This window comes from Sander lucioperca, chromosome 7 (genome assembly GCF_008315115.2).
Source record: "Sander lucioperca isolate FBNREF2018 chromosome 7, SLUC_FBN_1.2, whole genome shotgun sequence".
Classification (NCBI taxonomy): domain Eukaryota; kingdom Metazoa; phylum Chordata; class Actinopteri; order Perciformes; family Percidae; genus Sander; species Sander lucioperca.
Window position 1 is genome coordinate 37298149 of NC_050179.1, and position 18505 is coordinate 37316653.

General features: G+C 44.0%; 1 protein-coding gene across 1 annotated transcript; it reads right to left on the reverse strand.

The window, feature by feature from the left end:
• Window positions 1-2008: 2008 nt before the first annotated feature.
• On the reverse strand, window positions 2009-18201 carry LOC116054927 (GRAM domain-containing protein 2A-like). The gene is made up of 9 exons (XM_031306680.2): window positions 18084-18201; window positions 14948-15051; window positions 14155-14253; window positions 10440-10511; window positions 10297-10356; window positions 8030-8165; window positions 6855-6948; window positions 3451-3552; window positions 2009-2504 (listed from the first exon to the last, which is right to left on the reverse strand). Exons 1-9 carry the CDS (start codon window positions 18199-18201, stop codon window positions 2456-2458), a joined length of 834 nt encoding a protein of 277 aa, XP_031162540.2. The 3' UTR covers window positions 2009-2455.
• Window positions 18202-18505: the final 304 nt, after the last annotated feature.

Here is an 18505-nt window from a genome sequence, read left to right on the forward strand (position 1 = left end):
GTCCGCGGAGAAGCTGACCCACTTGGTAGGTTCCCTAAAACGCTCTTCACGTTAAGTTAAATAAATGATCAGTTCTCTACTTTCATTGGATTCGAGTTTTCTCAGCGAGTCACTCTGGCATTCAGTAGTGATGCTCATTAAAGAAGGGGGTGTTTTAGAGCGTGGCTATGATGTGATTGACAGTTCGCGGCCTGTCTTATATGTAATATAACTTTTGGACAAAGATATGTTTAAAACCTAGTGAAGCTAAATCTTACCTCGTATTATGTAGGCTAGCTTTCAGCAGCAGTTGCATCCAGATTACCAGAGAAAGTGTAACGTAACGTAACGTAGAGTGTAAGCAGCGATGCCAACTCTCAGCTAACGTCACAGTCAGATAGCACCCAATAGTCTATGGCTCCTCCCTCTCTCCTCCCTCTCTCCTCCCTCACTCCTCCCTCACTCCTCCCTCTTTCTTCCCTCTCTCCTCTCCCTCTCCTCCCTCTCTCCCCCCTCTCGCCCCCTTCTCTCCTCCCTCTCTCCTCCCTCACTCCTCACTCTCTCCTCTCCCTCTCCTCCCTCTCTCCTCTCCCTCTCCCCCTTCTCTCCCTCACTCCTCCCTCTCTCCCCCCTCTCTCCCTCACTCCTCCCTCTCTCATCCCTCTCTTTTCCCTCTCTCCTCCCTCTCTCTTCCCTGTCCTCCCTCTCCTCCCCCTCTCCCCCTTCTCTCCTCCCTCTCTCCTCCCTCTCTCCCCCCTCTCTCGCCCCTCTCCTCCCTCTCTCCCCCTTCTCTCCTCCCTCTCTCCCTCACTCCTCCCTCTCTCCTCCCTCACTCCCCCCTCTCTCCCCCTTCTCCCTCTCTCCTCCCTCTCTCCCTCACTCCTCCCTCTCCTCCCTCACTCCTCACTCTCTCCTCTCCCTCTCCCCCTTCTCTCCTCCCTCACTCCTCCCTCTCTCATCCCTCTCTTCTCCCTCTCTCCTCCCTCTCTCTTCCCTCTCCTCCCTCTCTCCTCCCTCTCTCCCCCTTCTCTCCTCCCTCTCTCCCTCACTCCTCCCCCTCTCCTCCCCCTCTCCTCCCTCTCTCCTCCCTCCTCCTCTGTCCATTCATATTAACAGTCAATGTTTTGATCATTTTAGTGTCGTATTTATTTTTTACAGATGTTCTGAATTCTGGCGCTTTGTAGATCTACAAAAACTCTGACTTTTATTAATAAATGTTTGTAAAAATAAAAAGAAGTCCCAACACAAGCAGAGATGTGTGCAGAGCTGCAGGTTCCCAAATATTACCAACATACATTTATAGAGTGTTTTTTTTTAATTTTTAGCTTCGGCTGAAGAATGTGAAGCTCTGTGATTGAAGGTTTCTTGCAGAAATGCATCTTGGGAGTCGTAGTGGAGAGTTATGAATGTCCAGAGGGTCTCTTTTTGATGTCTTCACACAGCTGTTCATCTTTTGTACTGAGGAGAGTTTTGTGTCTCTGCAGGAAGTCGAGCCGTTCAGCAGTTCAAACTTATAACAGAAATGTTTTATCACTAAATTAAAACCGGTTGCAGCCCACAAACTAGTTCTTACGTGGAGATGAGCTGTTACTAAAGATGTATAGCCACTAACTGCAGCTGTAACTGTTGTGTAAGTCTTTGAAATGTGTCCAGTATTGAGCGAGAGCGTTGTAACCAGCAGCTGTGAACCGAGCTGTAATGTAACCCTACAGGACTAATGTTCAGCATCAGTCAGCGTCCACTAAAAGTTCTGTTGTTGCTGCTGACAGACTCAGATTATTATTCTAAGTGTCTGACAAAATTATGGAAAGGATCCCTACAGAGATAGACCTTTTAGTTAAAGAGTAAGATCCTTTTTATAAACATAAAAACCTGCAAAATTGCGATCGCCAAACCCACCAGACTCCATGTAAATAATCAGGACTTTTAGCGTGTATAGAGCCAGCATATCTCCACATGTAAATGGGTGAATTAAGGGTTTATTTCAACCAAACCAGAGTGGTGATTGTTGGAACAGTGGAAAGATGAACCAAGACGGCTTTTGAGAGTTTTATTTAGTTTCTGTCCACTTTGAATGAAGTGTGTTTTACGATGCTAAAAGTAGTGATTATTTACATGGAGTCTGGTGTGAACACAGAATGAGCAAAAACAGTTCAGGAACCAGCAGCTTCTCCCAACTCTGACTGCTGACACACACACACACACACACACACACCCCTACACCCCTTCACATTAATAATCTGTTATGTTACAGCATGTCGCCGTCCCTCCCGGCCTCTACGTGACCGTCCTCAGAGGTCAAAGGTCAGCCTACAGTGTCTGTTGACTATTGTGACGTCTCTATGGTAACCAGGTCGCGGCGGGGTCAGAGTTCAGCTGCTCCTCGTCCTGAGAGCCGACTCACCGTCGCCCCCCTGAGGGGAAGTCTATGTAAGTGCAAGTTTCAGTTCCTTTTCTCCCTGATTGGCTTTCGGTGTCAGGTTCCTGTCCTCTGATTGGCTAGCCAGCAGGGCACCTCTCCACACCTGGAGAGAAAAGAAAAGAATCAGCATATTTAGGACCAATTTTGATTTATTTTGAGAACCTGAGGCTACATTTATCACGCTACGTTTTGGTTTTTAAAGTGCCCATATTATGCTCATTTTCAGGTTCATAATTGTATTTTGAGGTTAATATATATATTTTAGTTGTCCTGCCCATGGCTGCAGCTCCTCTTTTCCCCCTGTGTTCAGGTCTCTGTTTTAGCTACAGAGTGAGACCTCTCACTGCTGGAACATCTTTGTTGGCAGTCGCACATGATCAGTAGCTAGGTAAGATCACATGCTCAGTAGCTAGGTAAGATCACATGATCAGTAGCTAGGTAAGATCACATGATCAGTAGCTAGGTAAGATCACATGATCAGTAGCTAGGTAAGGACTACATCAGCTAGCTAGCTGTTTCTCCAACTTCAGTAGTACAAGGCAGGATTAGCCGGGAGACTTCTTCTAAACGAGGGCTCACTTCCAACTTTGCGTGGAATACCTGCAGAACAGGGACATGGAAGTAGTTCTTTTGTAGATTAGGGTGAACTAGTGTGTGTTGTAGCAGTGTTTTGCCATTCAGAACGAGCTAGCATGCTAACGGTTAGCCCCCTAGCCCCCTCGTCTCAGCTAGTGACGTAGAAAGCCGTGCAGATTTTGACCAGCTCCCCCAGAGACTGAAGGCAGGACACATTCAGAAACCGTATCTCACTCTAAACACCATGGATGGTTTTATCAAAGTTTGTATGCGTGTGGAAGCACCAGAGACACAAAATATCACCCCAAATCCCAGAAAAAGTGATTTTTTTTTTTTCATAATATGGGCACTTTAAGTGGAGTTTTGAGCCAAAAGTGATCTCCGTGCACACAAGTTTTTATCTCCAGTAGAAGAACTAATCCCTGCACTTCGTGTTTTGACCGCCACATACAGGAAGTTAACGGTGCGTGTACCTTTCTCTGAGCGTCGGCTGGCTGCTCAGGAAGCTCAGCTGTTGCTCCAGACGACAAACTCTGAACGCCAGATAGCACGACGACAGGACCAGCAGGAAGACGCTGAGAGACACAATGAATTACACATCACATCAATCAAGAAACATGCTCAGTAGTAGTTACAATTACTTTTACTATGACTTTTTCGACATACTATACTATGACTTTTTAATTTTTTTTGGACTATGACTTTAAATGAATTTTTCGACATACTATACTATGAATTTTTATGACATTTTTCGACATACCATACTCTGATTTCCTTCTACAGTAGGCCTGCAGCGACGCGTCGATGACGTCGACGCATCGACGTCAAAATTACGTCGACGTCGTATTTTTGCGTCGACGCTTCGCCACACACACATGTGGGAGACCAAAACATTGCAGGAAACAGCAACCTCCTCACAGAATTCCCAACAAAGCCCTGCAAAAAGCCCCATGAAAAGAAGAAGTCCTAAAAAAACAGCTCGCCCTTAATCATCGAGGGTATGGGAATACTTCAAATATAGTCCCAAGTACTAACGTTAGCTAAATTAATTTCATGTTTGTGTAGTGTGTTGTGTAGCCTGCGCACGTAGGTGGTGCTAGCTAACTATCTTAGCTCTCCGTGCAGTTTGTTCGTGCTAGGTTAGTAGCTAACGTTAACGTTAGCTAGCTACTGGCGCCTAGACAGCTTTAGCTAACGTTAGTTATCATCTAATGTTGGCTTGAATGGTAGCTAGCTTACAGCTGCAGAACACAGCTATCTATAGTAGCTAACGTTAGCTAACGTGAACGTTAGCTACTAACCTAGCACGAACAAACTGCACAGAGAGCTAAGATGCGTTGGTTAGCCTAGCACCACCAAAGTGCACAGCTGCATTAGCATGTAAACCTACAGAATAGCAGTTAAGAGAGTGAGTTTGATTATGCATCAGGTTTTATGTTGGGACTGTTATGTTGTGTTAAACAATCCAAGGAATGTCCGTACTGTGCACTGCACAGTGTTTTTCTTTTTTGCACTACAACTTGATTTTTTTGAACAAGAGAGTTATGTTGGTACTGTAAAAGAGTAAACAGGCTGGCCTTTCATTTTGTATAACAGTAAAATAATTATTTTATTTTGTGTAAAGCAGAAGATTTTTTGCTGTGCAAAATTGTTTAATAAAATATATTATTAAGAATTTTTTGGTATTTATTTGAGATACATTATGGTTTTTATTAATCGAGCAACAGAAAAATAATCGTTATATTAATCGTCCAATTAGTCGTTAGATTAGTCGACTAATCGATAAAATAATCGCCCGATTAATCGTTTAATAAATAATCGTTTACCCCCAGCTCTATTCTACAGGCCCATTTTTTCATGCTAATCGAATGCGTCTCTAGCTTTAAACAAGCTACCGCAAACCGGGAGTTAGCTGCTAACGCTAGCTTTCGGGGCAGAGGGTAAATCACTATTTCTACACGACTAACAACGCTCAAAATATCACCACACTTCCACGGTAGCATAATGAGGTCCCTACATGTAAACGGAAGCATTGAGAACTTTGTAAGTGTACAGACAGTTTATTAAAAAGCTAGATAGAAAGACAGTAGCGTTAATGTTTACATGCAGACGCCATCTTGGATAACAGTCATGACCAGTCGAACCACGTGCAACCAGTAACCAGTAACATGGCTCAAACACGGCGTTCGTGATTCGACTTCTCATGACTGTTATTCAAGATGGCGTCCGCATGTAAACATTAACGCTACTGTCCTTATAATCTATCTTTTTAATAAACTGTCTGTACACTTAAAAAAGTTCTCAATGCTTGTGTTTACATGTAGGGACCCTCATTATGCTACTGTTGAAGTGTGGTGCTATTTCGAGTTAGTATAGTGTGTCGAAAAAGTCATAAAAAGTCATAGTATAGTATGTCAAAAAAGTCATAAAAAGTTATAGTATAGTATGTCTAAAAAGTCATAGTATAGTATGTCGAAATAAAGTCATAGTATAGTATGTCGAAAAAGTCATAAAAAGTCATAGTATAATATGTCGAAAAAGTCATAAAAAGTCATAGTATAGTATGTTGAAAAACTTGAGAAAAAGTTTCCTGCATGTCTTCCCTCTCTCTCCCCTTTCATATCTGAGCTGTCCTATCCATTTAAGGCAGAAATGCCCCAAAAGTAATATTTTATATCAAAAAAGTCATAGTATAGTATGTCGAAAAAGTCATAAGAAGTCATATTATAGTAAGTTGAAAAAGTCGAAAAAACGTCATAGTATAGTATGTCGAAAAAATTAAAAAGTCATAGTATAGTATGTCTAAGAAGTCATAAAAAGTCATAATATAGTATATCGAAAAAGTCATAAAAAGTCAGTATAGTATGTCTAAAAAGTCATAGTATAGTATGTTGAAAAACTTGAGAAAAAGTTTCCTGCATGTCTTCCCTCTCTCTCCCCTTTCATATCTGAGCTGTCCTATCCATTTAAGGCAGAAATGCCTCCAAAAAATAATATTTTTTATTAAGAAGTCATAGTATAGTATGTCTAAAAAGTCATAGTATAGTATGTCAAAAAAGACATAAAAAGTCATAGTATAGTATGTCTAAAAAGTCATAAAAAGTCATAGTATAGTATGAAAAACCTGGTCCAGCCTGGTCCTCTGTAGGATTTCCGTCCCTGGCATTTCTTTGTGATAAACCAGCTCTATTTTGATGACTTTATATGACCTCTGACACCTTCTTTACATGCAAAGTACACGTCTGAATCATTGAAGTATGGACCTCAAAACATTATTACCAGATTAATTATGAAATGTGATGTAAAAGAATATGTACGCCATGCTCCTCCTCTACTGCCACTCAGGGCTTTGAGAAACTATGCTTTCAACCAGCAGGGGGCAGCACTCACCAACAATAACTATATTTCAGTTCACAGTTTTGAGACAAAACTGGAAAATACACACACCTGAGATTTAATAAAACTACCAGTAATGATTAGTAATGTGTAGACAACCTGCTGCTGTCGTCTGTGTACTCTGGATGGTTCTATCTTTTACATCCTGGATGTGTTTTAGGTGTTTTTATGGAGCACCTAAACACACAGTATACTGTTTATTCAAGTTATTATCTTGGAGTGCACGAGACCTCAACTTGTTGGGTGTTTTCTGAATGTCTCTCTGAAGGATTTTGACTGTGTGTCTGTGTGTATTTTCTGGGTATTTGTTGTATATGTCGAAAAAGTCATAAAAAGTCATAGTATAGTATGTCAAAAAAGACATAAAAAGTCATAGTATAGTATGTCTAAAAAGTCATAAAAAGTCATAGTATAGTATGTCGAAAAAAGTTTGTGTTTTCTGGGTATTTGTTGTATTTTCTGTGTACTGCGTGGTACTTACAGCAGGATGAAGAGTTTAAGCAGCTGGTACTCCATTTGACCCAGTTCAGGTACTGGTTCTGTCAGCAGGATCTTCTCTGTTTCCAAACTGCTGTCTACACACACACACACACACACACACACACACACACACACACACACACACACACACACACACACACACACATATCCCGAAAAATATCCTTATTCATATTGTTATCAAGTTGATTTCAGCCTTGATGTGTATTCATTTAGCTGCAGACAGAGTATTACAGCCATTACAACGTTAAGCTGAATGACTGTCACTAATGGGCATTTTGCTAATGCACTGTTAAAGTATGGGCAGTGGTGGCCTAGTGGTTAGAGGAGCGCGCTTTTGACTCGGGAGGTTGCCAGTTCAATCCCCAGACCGACAGGATAAAAAGTAAAAGACGCCAAGTGTGAACATAGCCTTAAAAACCATTAAATATGGGCGCCCGGATAGCTCAGTTGGTAGAGTGTGCGCCCCGACGCAGCGGGCCACAGGTTTGACTCTGACCTGCTGCCCTTTGCTGCATGTCATTCCCCCCCCCCTCTCTCCCCTTCCATGTCTTCAGCTGTCATGTTGAATAAACCAGAGTTTTTTTGTGATTGTTCTGGACTAAAATCCTTGATTATGCGGCTCGTTTTTCTTAAAAAATGTGATGGAATATGCGGGATATTTATGCAATTTTATGTGATGAAATTGCGGGAACTTGCAAAAACTGTGGCTTCATCGTGGGGTTTGCGGCTTTTCAATGATGTTCACGTCGCGTAATTACGTCACTTCATAACGTTCCCATGGCAACAGGGGAAAACGGCTGCTCTTGTGTGAAGTAAACGCAACATTTTTTCAACTTTCTGCTAAGATATATGTGTGACTTTTTTGCAACGAAAATGCGGGGATTATGAAATCATGCAAGCCCCGCATATTTTGCGCGGAAATCGGCAATTTATGCGGCGAAAGTGCGGCGTATTTGACAAAATGCGGCCCCCCGCATAAATATGCAGACTTTGGCTGATTATGCGTTGAATTATGAGATCACATAATCACGTTTTTCTGGAGGGACTGATAAAGGGTTAAATGTGATTGATGAAAAGCGTGCAGCCAGCCTGTGATTGACAGGTGGGCGGGCCTACCGTGCAGCCAGCCTGTGATTGACAGGTGGGCGGGCCTACCTGTGAGCGTGTGCGTGCTGAAAGGCGTGTCTGCGACCAGGTCGGGGGAGGAGTTTCCCAGCAGGTCCGGGAGCGAGGAGGAGACGGCAGGGAGCGACGGCTTCCTCCTCCACTTCAGCACCTCCGGAAACTCGTCCTGACAGAGACAACAACAGACAGCTCTGTAAATAAACTGCTCTTTGGTTCGTCATCACGATGAAAGCAGCAGAGGGCTGCAATTAACAGTCAAAACGGAAACTCAAAGAGAGATCATGTGACTTCAGTGGTTGCGTCCAGAATCCCACAATAACGTTTGGTGCCCTGTTTTAACGATCTGAGCCAGGGGAGTCAAACTCAATTTCCCAGAGGGCCACACTGGAAAAAGAGAATCACATGAGGGCCAGACATGGAGGGTTTACTGACGTGCTTTTGTTACTGCATGTCACTTTTTTTTTTACATTTTGGTAGCTTTTTTTCCAAATTTTTCTTGTTTTTGTTCCGACTTTTCTGTGGCTTTCTCAGACATTTGTCACCTTTTTGTAAATTTGTTGCTTTTTTCCGACATTTTTGTACGCTTTTTGTTGACATGAAGCCCTACAAAAGTTAATCAAAAGACTTCCTTAGCCATCGTAGAATTTAGCAAATCAAGCAAAAACAAAGATAAATGTTTTTAACAACAACCTGTTTCTCAGCCTGAATATGAAAACTCTCTCTCTGCTTCTTCTGCGGGGAATTTCTGAGTCTCAGAGTCGGCAAATGTGACATATTATGCTTTCAATGTCAGGTAACTGCAGTTAAAAAAACACTTTCCTGTGTTTTTGGTTTGGCGCACAACCAGGCAAGCCAAAATCTATTGTGAACCCAAATTGACATATGGGCCGGATCTAAATCTGCAAGGGGCCGGATTTGGCCCGCAGGCCTTGAGTTTGACACGTAATCATAGAGCACGGCGTGAAGCGCCTGGCGCAGGTGTGTTTAGGGCGTGTCCAAATCCACTTTTGCTAGTTTGACGGCGTTAAAAAGGGTCCGTGTGCCGGGGTCATGGTTCTAAAGGGTTGTACTTAGTGTCTTCATTAATCAGAGGTGTGTTTTGGGCGTAACATGCAATCAACCAATCAGAGATCATCTCCCATTCCCTTTAAAAGCCAGGCGCGTTTGGACCTTGGAGCATTGCTGTTATGATGGAGGATTTGCACCGTAATATTTTTATTTGTAATCTTCTGCATGTGTGTGTGCTGCTGTGTGTCCCTGTGTGTGTAACAAGCATAGTGTGCGTGCGCTGTGCACGAGCCTAGGAGCATTTTACTAATGCTCTGTTAAAATAACAATGAAATGCTGCGTTATTGACTTTAGACCAGGTTTTTGTTGGTCAATGGTGCCATCACTTGCCGCTGCCTCAAGATAGCAATACTCCCAGAATGCACCTGAACACACCTCCCTGTAAGCAAGGAGGCTCTCAGGAAGTGACGTTGAAAATGAACAGCTCAGTGCGTCCGAAAAGATCATAGACCGTATATATAATGGACCAGCAGGTCCCGTGTCTCTGGACGGAGACCAGTGAAGTCTCTTTCCCGGTGATGGCTGAGCGTTACTGAGCAGCCTCCAACTGAGCTTGAAGACGTAGATGTGACGTGAGCAACCTGTCTGAAAGTTGGAAGTCTTCTGGTAGCTGTGCCAAGAGAAATCTCAATCATTCCCAATCTAGCAGAGACGGAGAGCGTAGGTATATGTAAGGAGATAACATAGACACAGGCTAATTATTGATCACTAAAATGATAGTTAACATTAGTAATTAAACTTAAACAGCTAATGGAAGTCCAAACTGCCTGAGAGCTTCTCCTGTACTATACGGTAATTCCTCTACTATGAGACAGTAAGTCTCGTGGTTATGACCCAATCGTTAGCCTATTTTTATAAAAACGTCTGCTACGGAGCCATAACGTGAGCTACAAGGTAATGGAGCCTTTTATACATTGTCGTGTTTCTTTAGAAATAAACAACGGACAAATAGAGTCTTTAAACTCTTCAGATGTAAAGTTATTCTCTGTCAAAGTGACGTCAAAATGAATGGCAGTCAATGGGATGCTAACGGGGGGTGATGGCTTGGTAGCAGCAAAATGGCGCCATAGGAGGTTGGAGCTCTGAAGCGAAGCTGACCCCCTTGGTAAAGACACACACACCGCGATACACAACGACAGCAAACATATTGAGTCTGTAGAGCAGAGGAGGAGATTTTGGTCGCAACCTTCTGTCTGTTTTTTATGGGATGTTAATGAATGGGACGTTACCATGGAGAGAGAGCTGGGCTCCTCCAGGTACTGCTTCAGACTCAGACTCTTCCCGTTCACCTGCAAACAGACAGGCAGTCAGCATGAACACCTGGACTACGTTCTGTAACGTTAACGGGAATGATTGACTGTGATCCACAGACCTGCAGGTGAGTGCAGATCCTCCGGAGGACGTCGTAGACGCTGTCTCTGGACAGCAGGGACACAAACACGTACTGCACAGAGACACAAACCAGCTTCAACTTCATATTTCATTCTTATTGTCATGCTTTCAGACTCACAGGGTCTTTCATAAAGAACCAAACATTGGGCCTCATTCACTAACACCTTCCTAAGTTTTTTTCTTAAATTTGTTCTTAAAGGTCCTATGACATGCTGCTTTTTTATGCTTTTATATAGGCCTTAGTGGTCCCCTAATACTGTATCTGAAGTCTCTTTATATAGACCTTAGTGGTCCCCTAATACTGTATCTGAAGTCTCTTTATATAGACCTTAGTGGTCCCCTAATACTGTATCTGAAGTCTCTTTATATAGACCTTAGTGGTCCCCTAATACTGTATCTGAAGTCTCTTTCCCGAAATTCAGCAGGATACCCAGGGCTCGGTTTACACCTATCACCATTTCTAGCCACTGGGGGACCATAGGCAGGCTGGGGGAACTGTGAAATTTGAAAAAAAACTGTGAAGTGAAATTTTCATGCCATGGGACCTTTAAGAAAGTTCCTAAGAAAAGTCTACGTCTGATTCATGACGTGTTCTTAAACAGCAGAGTTGTGTTCTTAGAATGATGAATCCAAATGTCTTCGTAAGTTGAAAGCTCGTGCCCGTTGTTCTTTTTTTGTATATATAGGTAAACGCCCCGTTAATTCTCATAAAAGGGTATGAGATGGTAGGGCCGTGTGCACACTGAGACAAATGTCGAAGAAGACGTGGTAAAGAAGATGGAGGCCTCGACTCCAAAAGTACTGCTGCAAGAAGTTAGTGAAAAACGAGACATCATATTCAGTAGCGTCAGCAGTGCATACAACCGATGCATGGAACGCAGTTATTTATTTTATTTTAAGATAATTTCTTTGGGCTTTTCCGCCTTCAATGGATAGGACAGCTAGGTGAGAAAGGGGGAAGACATGCAGGAAATCGTCAGAGGTCGGATTCAAACCCTGGACCTCTGCGTCTATGTTTATGTGCGCCTGCTCTACCCACTGAGCCAACCCGGCCACCAGTCTATGGCCTTTACTCATGCAGTGACCGCTGTATCCGGAGAAGGGCGCAGAACCGATGAAGTATATAGGCCTAGCACAATTCATACACAATGCAAATCAAAGTGCTTTACGAATGAGCAGAAGTGTAAGTGTAGTGTAAAGTTATTAAAACAAACAAACATATAATTATGTGTAAAATAATGAAAATAATTAGTTACAAAATTCTAAAGAAATATTAATATTTTAAATTAGAACGGATGAAAACGGTACAGCTACTTATTTTGGGCAAACATGTCAGCTCTAAATTGTGTGTAACAGTATGGTTCCACACAGCGAATTTTCGGCCAGCGAAATTTTGCCTCGGGGGCGCGGTCGCGAAAACAACAGGCAAGACCGGCTTCAACCCTCTCTGCTAGGCAGCTAGCAGAGAGGGTTGAAGCTAGGTAGCATAGGTAGCTAGCAGGTAGTTTGCTGTAACCTGGCTATGTAGCCTAGCTGCCTGGCTAGGCTTACAATGAAATGCAATGTCCGAACATGCTAGCGGTTGACCTGTAGGCTAGCTGAATAATTTTGAGTGTTTAAAATGTAGCTCAGCGTAAATTCTGTCAGGGAGACTTCAATTACGTTATCTCTCTTCTCTTTAACTGATCAGCTGGGCAGTGGGTGTTACGGTTCTGTATACCAATCAGAATCAGGCACGTACGTTCTAACCAATCACAGCATGACTACCTTGTTTTAAATCTGTTCTCTCTCCTGCTTCTGTCAGTTGTATTTTCAGACGAGAGTGCGACCCGCCTCCTCCCCTTCTACCTCCAGGCATTTTCGACCACGGTGTTCTCGCTCTTCTCCCGGCTGACGGCTCGTTTTACGTCTACGGACTTTTCTCACCACCACCAGTGTCTGGATTCCATTGGGGGATATGTTTGGTTTTCCTAAACATTAGAATTGTATAGATACCCCTTTACAATGGAGTCTAATCTCCAAATAATATTATGTTTGTACTTACTTGGTTATAGCTTATTAATAAATGTTTGCATATCTGCAACGGAGTCTCTCCTGATTGAACTAACATCTACAGTGGTCTATTTGGTGGTGTATTTGCCCTGTTAAAGTTCGTGTGACATATAAACAACAATCCGTGATGATACAAGTACCAATGTTCGCCCACAAAACATGTAATCAAACAAACGCACAAGTAGCCTAGCTTAGCTGCCTGGCTAGGCTTTACAATGAAATCCAATGTCCGAACATGCTAGCGATTAGCCTGTCGGCTAGCTGAAAAGTTTGAGTGTTTAAACTAACATCTACAGTGGTCTATTTGGTGGTGAATGGGCCCTGACTAAGTTCCTGTGTCGTATTAATCACAATTCGTGTTGATACAAGTACTAATGTTGGTGTAGAAACATTTTAATCACATACAAATGTTCAAGATACAGCTCTGATAACCTCCGCCATCTTGGTCAGACTTTTGTTGTAACTCCCGCCTCCAAACACAAACACGCGGACCTGATTGGTTCTCGAGTGGTCCTCATTTGAATAAAGTTAATCTTTCGTCAACTTTGTTTTGCTCGCCTCAGCGATTCGCTCTCATTTCACCCAATCAGGGCAAATTTCGTCTCCATTCAACCTCAATGACAGCGAAGCCAAATTTCGCTGTGTGGAACCCTACCGTAAGAGTGCTCTTGAGTGTGCGTAGAATCTGTTTTTACCTAACGGTACGTCCACACCGCCGCCGACTTGATCTTCTAAAGATACAGGAAGTCATTCATTTTCAATGGAAGCTGCTTCTCTCAGCTGCAAGGAGCGGAAAATCTGTCGGCGTCGCGTTTTGGGCGTTTTGAGCGACCAGAGCGTCAATCAGAAAGTTGAAAGTAGGTCAACTTTATGGTAATGAGCTATGACGCCGTTCAGCGGCAACCAATCAGAATATAGACGTCCTTCACGCTGGCTGATTCCAGAGAAACATACGATGTAAACTTTGGTTCCTACCAAAACATTAGTTCAGAGAAAAAGGAGGAGAAGCTCATCATGGCCGTTGCTGGGTTCCCTATCATTTATGATATTTGCGTATAGGGACCAGTTAACGTTACCTGCCGGTCACATGGTCTCTAAACAGTCCGCTCACGGTGAAGTCCTGCACGGATCAACAGCTGGCGGCTGCTCCCTCTGCCTGCACGCTGCTGCGGTTCAGCGGCTAACGAGCGAGCTAACTGCTAACAGACACCGCTGCGACCAACAACCAATACCCATTCTGTCATTATATATGTCATTTATAAAAGGTTTCTAGTGTCAGTGTATTGGCCGTGCAGTGGCTGCTTGATCTTTTTCCATGATGAACATAGAATGCTGCTACGTCAGAGCGGCCAAAGCCTCAAACAGCTTCCCCGGACTTTCTGACCAGCGTCCTTGACCGGGCGGCCAGAGCTGCTTTGCAGCTCAAGTCGGCGGCGGTGTGGACGGACAGTTAGAACAAATCCCAAATAAGAAAAAATTGGTGAATGCCAGAATCTTCGTGAAAACTGCGTAGGTGGGGTTTAAGAACAAATTTGCTCTTAAGAACGTTTTGGTGAATGAGGCCCAGTGATCTGAAGCTGAGAAAGTTCTTCATTTTAGGATTTTTTTTAAAGCAATGCAACAAAAATGAGTCTGTGTGGTACCTTCTGTGCCGTATCCATGGTGATAGCCAGGCCGTTTGGCACCAGGCCGGCCGTCTTGTGTTTCTTCACCAGTCGAACCGACACCACGGGAATCAGAACCTGCTCACAGAGGAAACATTTCAGACTGAAAGTCAGAGCAAACTCTTCCTGTTGCCTCTGCTGCTCTCGAGCAAGGCACCGGCTGTTCAGCAGCGGTGCAAAGTAACTAAGTACATTTACTCAAGTACTGAGATTAAGTACAAAGTTGAGGTACTTAAACTTCTACTCCACTACATCTCAGAGGGATGTTTGTATGTGTGGATGATTTCTGTAATATGTTCATAAAAAGGGACAGGTGAGGGACAGGGACAGGTGAGGGACAGGTGAGGAACAGGGACAGGTGAGGGACAGGGACAGGTGAGGAACAGGGACAGGTGAGGGACAGGGACAGGTGAGGGACAGGTGAGGGACAGGGACAGGTGAGGGACAGGTGAGGGACAGGTGAGGAACAGGGACAGGGACAGGTGAGGAACAGGGACAGGTGAGGGACAGGGACAGGTGAGGGACAGGGACATGTGAGGGACAGGGACAGGTGAGGGACAGGTGAGGGACAGGGACAGGTGAGGGACAGGTGAGGAACATGGACAGGTGAGGGACAGGGACAGGTGAGGGACAGGTGAGGGACAGGGACAGGTGAGGGACAGGGACAGGTGAGGGACATGGACAGGTGAGGGACAAGGACAGGTGAGGGACAAGGACAGGTGAGGGACAGGGACAGGTGAGTTGAGAAGGACCAATGAGCTTCTTCACTCACCTTGATGTCTTTCCCAAACAGGTTGGCGTAGAAACACAGCCAGTTCCTGGAGATGTAGAGTCGGCCTTGCAGCAGGATGTCTCTCAACAACGCACACGAATACACTACGAAGAAGAGGAAGAGGAAGAGGGGGACAGTTAACTCACCGGGAGCAGGAAATAGGACCAGGTTTCTTTCAATGGAAACACAACAGAGTACATACCTGTATACCAATCAAATAATTTTATCCATCACATGAAATCGTAGTTTTTGTTTTGTAAGTTTATTTGATTAGGACAATGCACATTAATGAACATTTCTGTAAATGCACCAGTGTTAGCTAACGGTTTTCAACTGTAGTCCTAAATACCCAGCATGCATGTCTTTATGGTGGGAAGAAACCAGAGCACCCAGAGGAAGCCCGCGCAAACACGGGGAAAACATGCAAACTCCACACGGAAAGGCCTGGATTCGAACCTAGAACCTTCTTGCTGTGAGGCAGAAGTGCTAACCACTGAGCCACCGTGCTGACCACATCACAACAAAATGCCACTGGAGGGAATTTGAAATCTTTTCCAACGATTGCTGGTGCAAATAATGAGGTCTGCCATCGTCTTAAAGTTAATCCTTTATTTTATAAATGCATTTAAATAACATCTACAAAAAGACCGACAAGAAAGATCAACAACGAGCAGACGAGATCTAAAAACATCACTCGCACACAGCTGAGGTTGAAAAACTGTGTGGCTTCCCAGATCCTAATTCCTCCTTCCCCTTCTCACCTGTGATTCCCTTTAGAGGTGCAACGATTAATCGATTAGTTGTCAACTATTAAATTAATCGCCAACTATTTTAATAATCGATTAATCGTTTGAGTTTCTTCTCTCCTCTGGAACAGTAAACTGAATATCTTTGAGTTTTGGACAACACACAAGACATTTGAGGACGTCATCTTAGTCTTTTTGGGAAACTCTGATCCACATTTTTCACCATGTTTTGACATTTTTATAGATCAAACAACTAATCGATTAATCGAGAAAATAATCGACAGATTAATCGACTATGAAAATAATCGTTAGTTGCAGCCCTAATTCCCTTTCTAACCTCTGATTAGCACACATACACACAGGTGCGCAGGTGACGTAAAACACACACACACACACACACACACACTATACACATAACACACGCATGCAGCATGTTTAAATTGGCTACAACACGAGGTATAACTCCAGTTATCCCATCAGCTCCTTCAACTTGTGTATGATTCATCCTAAAGCAGACTGTGGCCGTCAGGTCGGCACAGAGAAAAAGAGTCCAGGATCCAGGATCCAGCCGAGTCTCGGCAAAAGACACCAGAGAAGGCTGTAACCGGTTGGATCCAGTATTCCAGTCTCTATCGCTGTAGCAGTCATTGTATCAGTGATAGTTCAGTAGGTTGCTTTGCTAGCAGGATATATCTATTTGTCCATTCTTCATTTCTTGTTTCAAGGCATTTGTGAGCTGAAATCCTGTGTGTCCATGAGACTGTAAGTAAATAATTCTGTTAAGAATATTACTGTTATTTCCTGCCTGTTAAACCTATAGTTTTGGTCGAGTTTATGCGCTCTATGTAGCCTGCAGTTCTTATTTATCTTGTTTAATGTATGTATGACCCAACTCAAACAGTTAAAGGGCCTTGGTGCAGTAACTTTGCTTTCAAAATGGATTAAGCTCTATATTTGCTTAATATGTTACTGCTGTACACATAATACATAAGTCAAATTCATATGTAAGCTATTTCCGTTCAGTGTTGTTAAATAGCAGTTTCATGTAAATGAATAGATGAGAATTACATAATTATTACGACAATTAAAGTTGTTATTTCTGCTTTTCATCATGTTACAGAAACCACACGTCAGTTCACAGTCCTGAATTCAGTTCATACAGAGTGGCTTGCATCGTGTTTGGATGGTAATTAAATTTAATAAAGCACCATTTGAGGATATCTCCTTCTTCTCCAGTTCTTACCGGACTATCTGTGGCGATTGCAAATGTATTCAAGCAACTACAACTAATAATTCTTCATTAAATAGGAGGTCCTAAGCTTGGGCTTATTTAACCAACACCTTCTTCATCACAGACAGGGTAGGAGACAAGTCAGGAGACAGGGTAGGGGACAGGTCAGGAGACAGGGTAGGGGACAGGTCAGGAGACAGGTAGGAGACAGGTAGGAGACAGGGTAGGAGACAGGTCAGGAGACAGGTTAGGGGACAGGGTAGGGGACAGGTCAGGAGACAGGGTAGGGGACAGGGTAGGAGACAGGTTAGGGGACAGGTTAGGAGACAGGTTAGGGGACAGGTAGGAGACAGGGTAGGAGACAGGTTAGGAGACAGGTCAGGAGACAGGGTAGGGGACAGGTCAGGAGACAGGGTAGGAGACAGGTAGGAGACAGGGTAGGGGACAGGGTAGGGGACAGGTCAGGAGACAGGTTAGGAGACAGGTCAGGAGACAGGGTAGGAGACAGGTTAGGAGACAGGTTAGGGGACAGGTTAGGGGACAGGTTAGGGGACAGGTTAGGAGACAGGTTAGGAGACAGGTCAGGAGACAGGGTAGGAGACAGGGTAGGAGACAGGTTAGGAGACAGGTCAGGAGACAGGGTAGGGGACAGGTCAGGAGACAGATTAGGGGACAGGTCAGGAGACAGGGTAGGAGACAGGTCAGGAGACAGGGTAGGAGACAGGTTAGGAGACAGGTCAGGAGACAGGGTAGGAGACAGGTCAGGAGACAGGGTAGGAGACAGGTTAGGAGACAGGTTAGGGGACAGGTTAGGAGACAGGTTAGGGGACAGGTTAGGAGACAGGTCAGGAGACAGGGTAGGAGACAGGGTAGGAGACAGGTTAGGAGACAGGTCAGGAGACAGGGTAGGGGACAGGTCAGGAGACAGGTCAGGAGACAGGGTAGGAGACAGGTCAGGAGACAGGGTAGGGGACAGGTTAGGGGACAGATCAGGAGACAGATTAAGGGACAGGTCAGGAGACAAGGTAGGGGTCAGGGTAGGAGACAGGTAGGAGACAGGTAGGAGACAGGTTAGGGGACAGGTTAGGGGACAGGTAGGAGACAGGTTAGGGGACAGGTCAGGAGACAGGTAGGGGACAGGTTAAGGGACAGTTGTTACCTTTCATCAGGATCTCCTCTTTAGGAACGGTCTGGAACAGCTTGTGGTACTGAGAGTTGTACTTGCTGACAGTCTGAGGAGAAGGAAGACAGATCAGCTCTTTCTCCGTCTTCGTCATTTGGTTAAAATCAATATCATAAATTAATTTGAATGTCATTATTAGAGAGAGAGTTGAGACTGCTGTTGCTGAAAAGAGAAGCCTGATGTATCTAGAGCAGGTTTCTCAACGGCAAGGCAGCTTATTAGAGAGCACATTTCAGCAACAGGGCAAATCAAAGTGCTTTACATAAAACATTAAAGAGCAGTTAGAAAAACGATTTAAAGAAAGAAAAAATATGTCCGTTATCTGTTCAAAAATACCACTAAATAAAAGACAAAATAAACTAGAACTGCAAGCAGTTATGACGGGGCCCAAGCCACCC

What these genes read in the sequence shown, in the direction of transcription:
- LOC116054927 (XM_031306680.2), bottom strand. Translation starts at nt 18,201, where the DNA reads ATGACGAAGACGGAGAAAGAGCTGATCTGTCTTCCTTCTCCTCAGACT. An exon ending in CTTAAACTCTTCATCCTGCT is followed by an intron (nt 3,553 to 6,854) that starts GTAAGTACCACG and finishes TGTGTCTCTCAG; the next exon opens with CGTCTTCCTGCTGGTCCTGT. An exon ending in CAGCCGACGCTCAGAGAAAG is followed by an intron (nt 2,505 to 3,450) that starts GTACACGCACCG and finishes TTTTCTCTCCAG; the next exon opens with GTGTGGAGAGGTGCCCTGCT.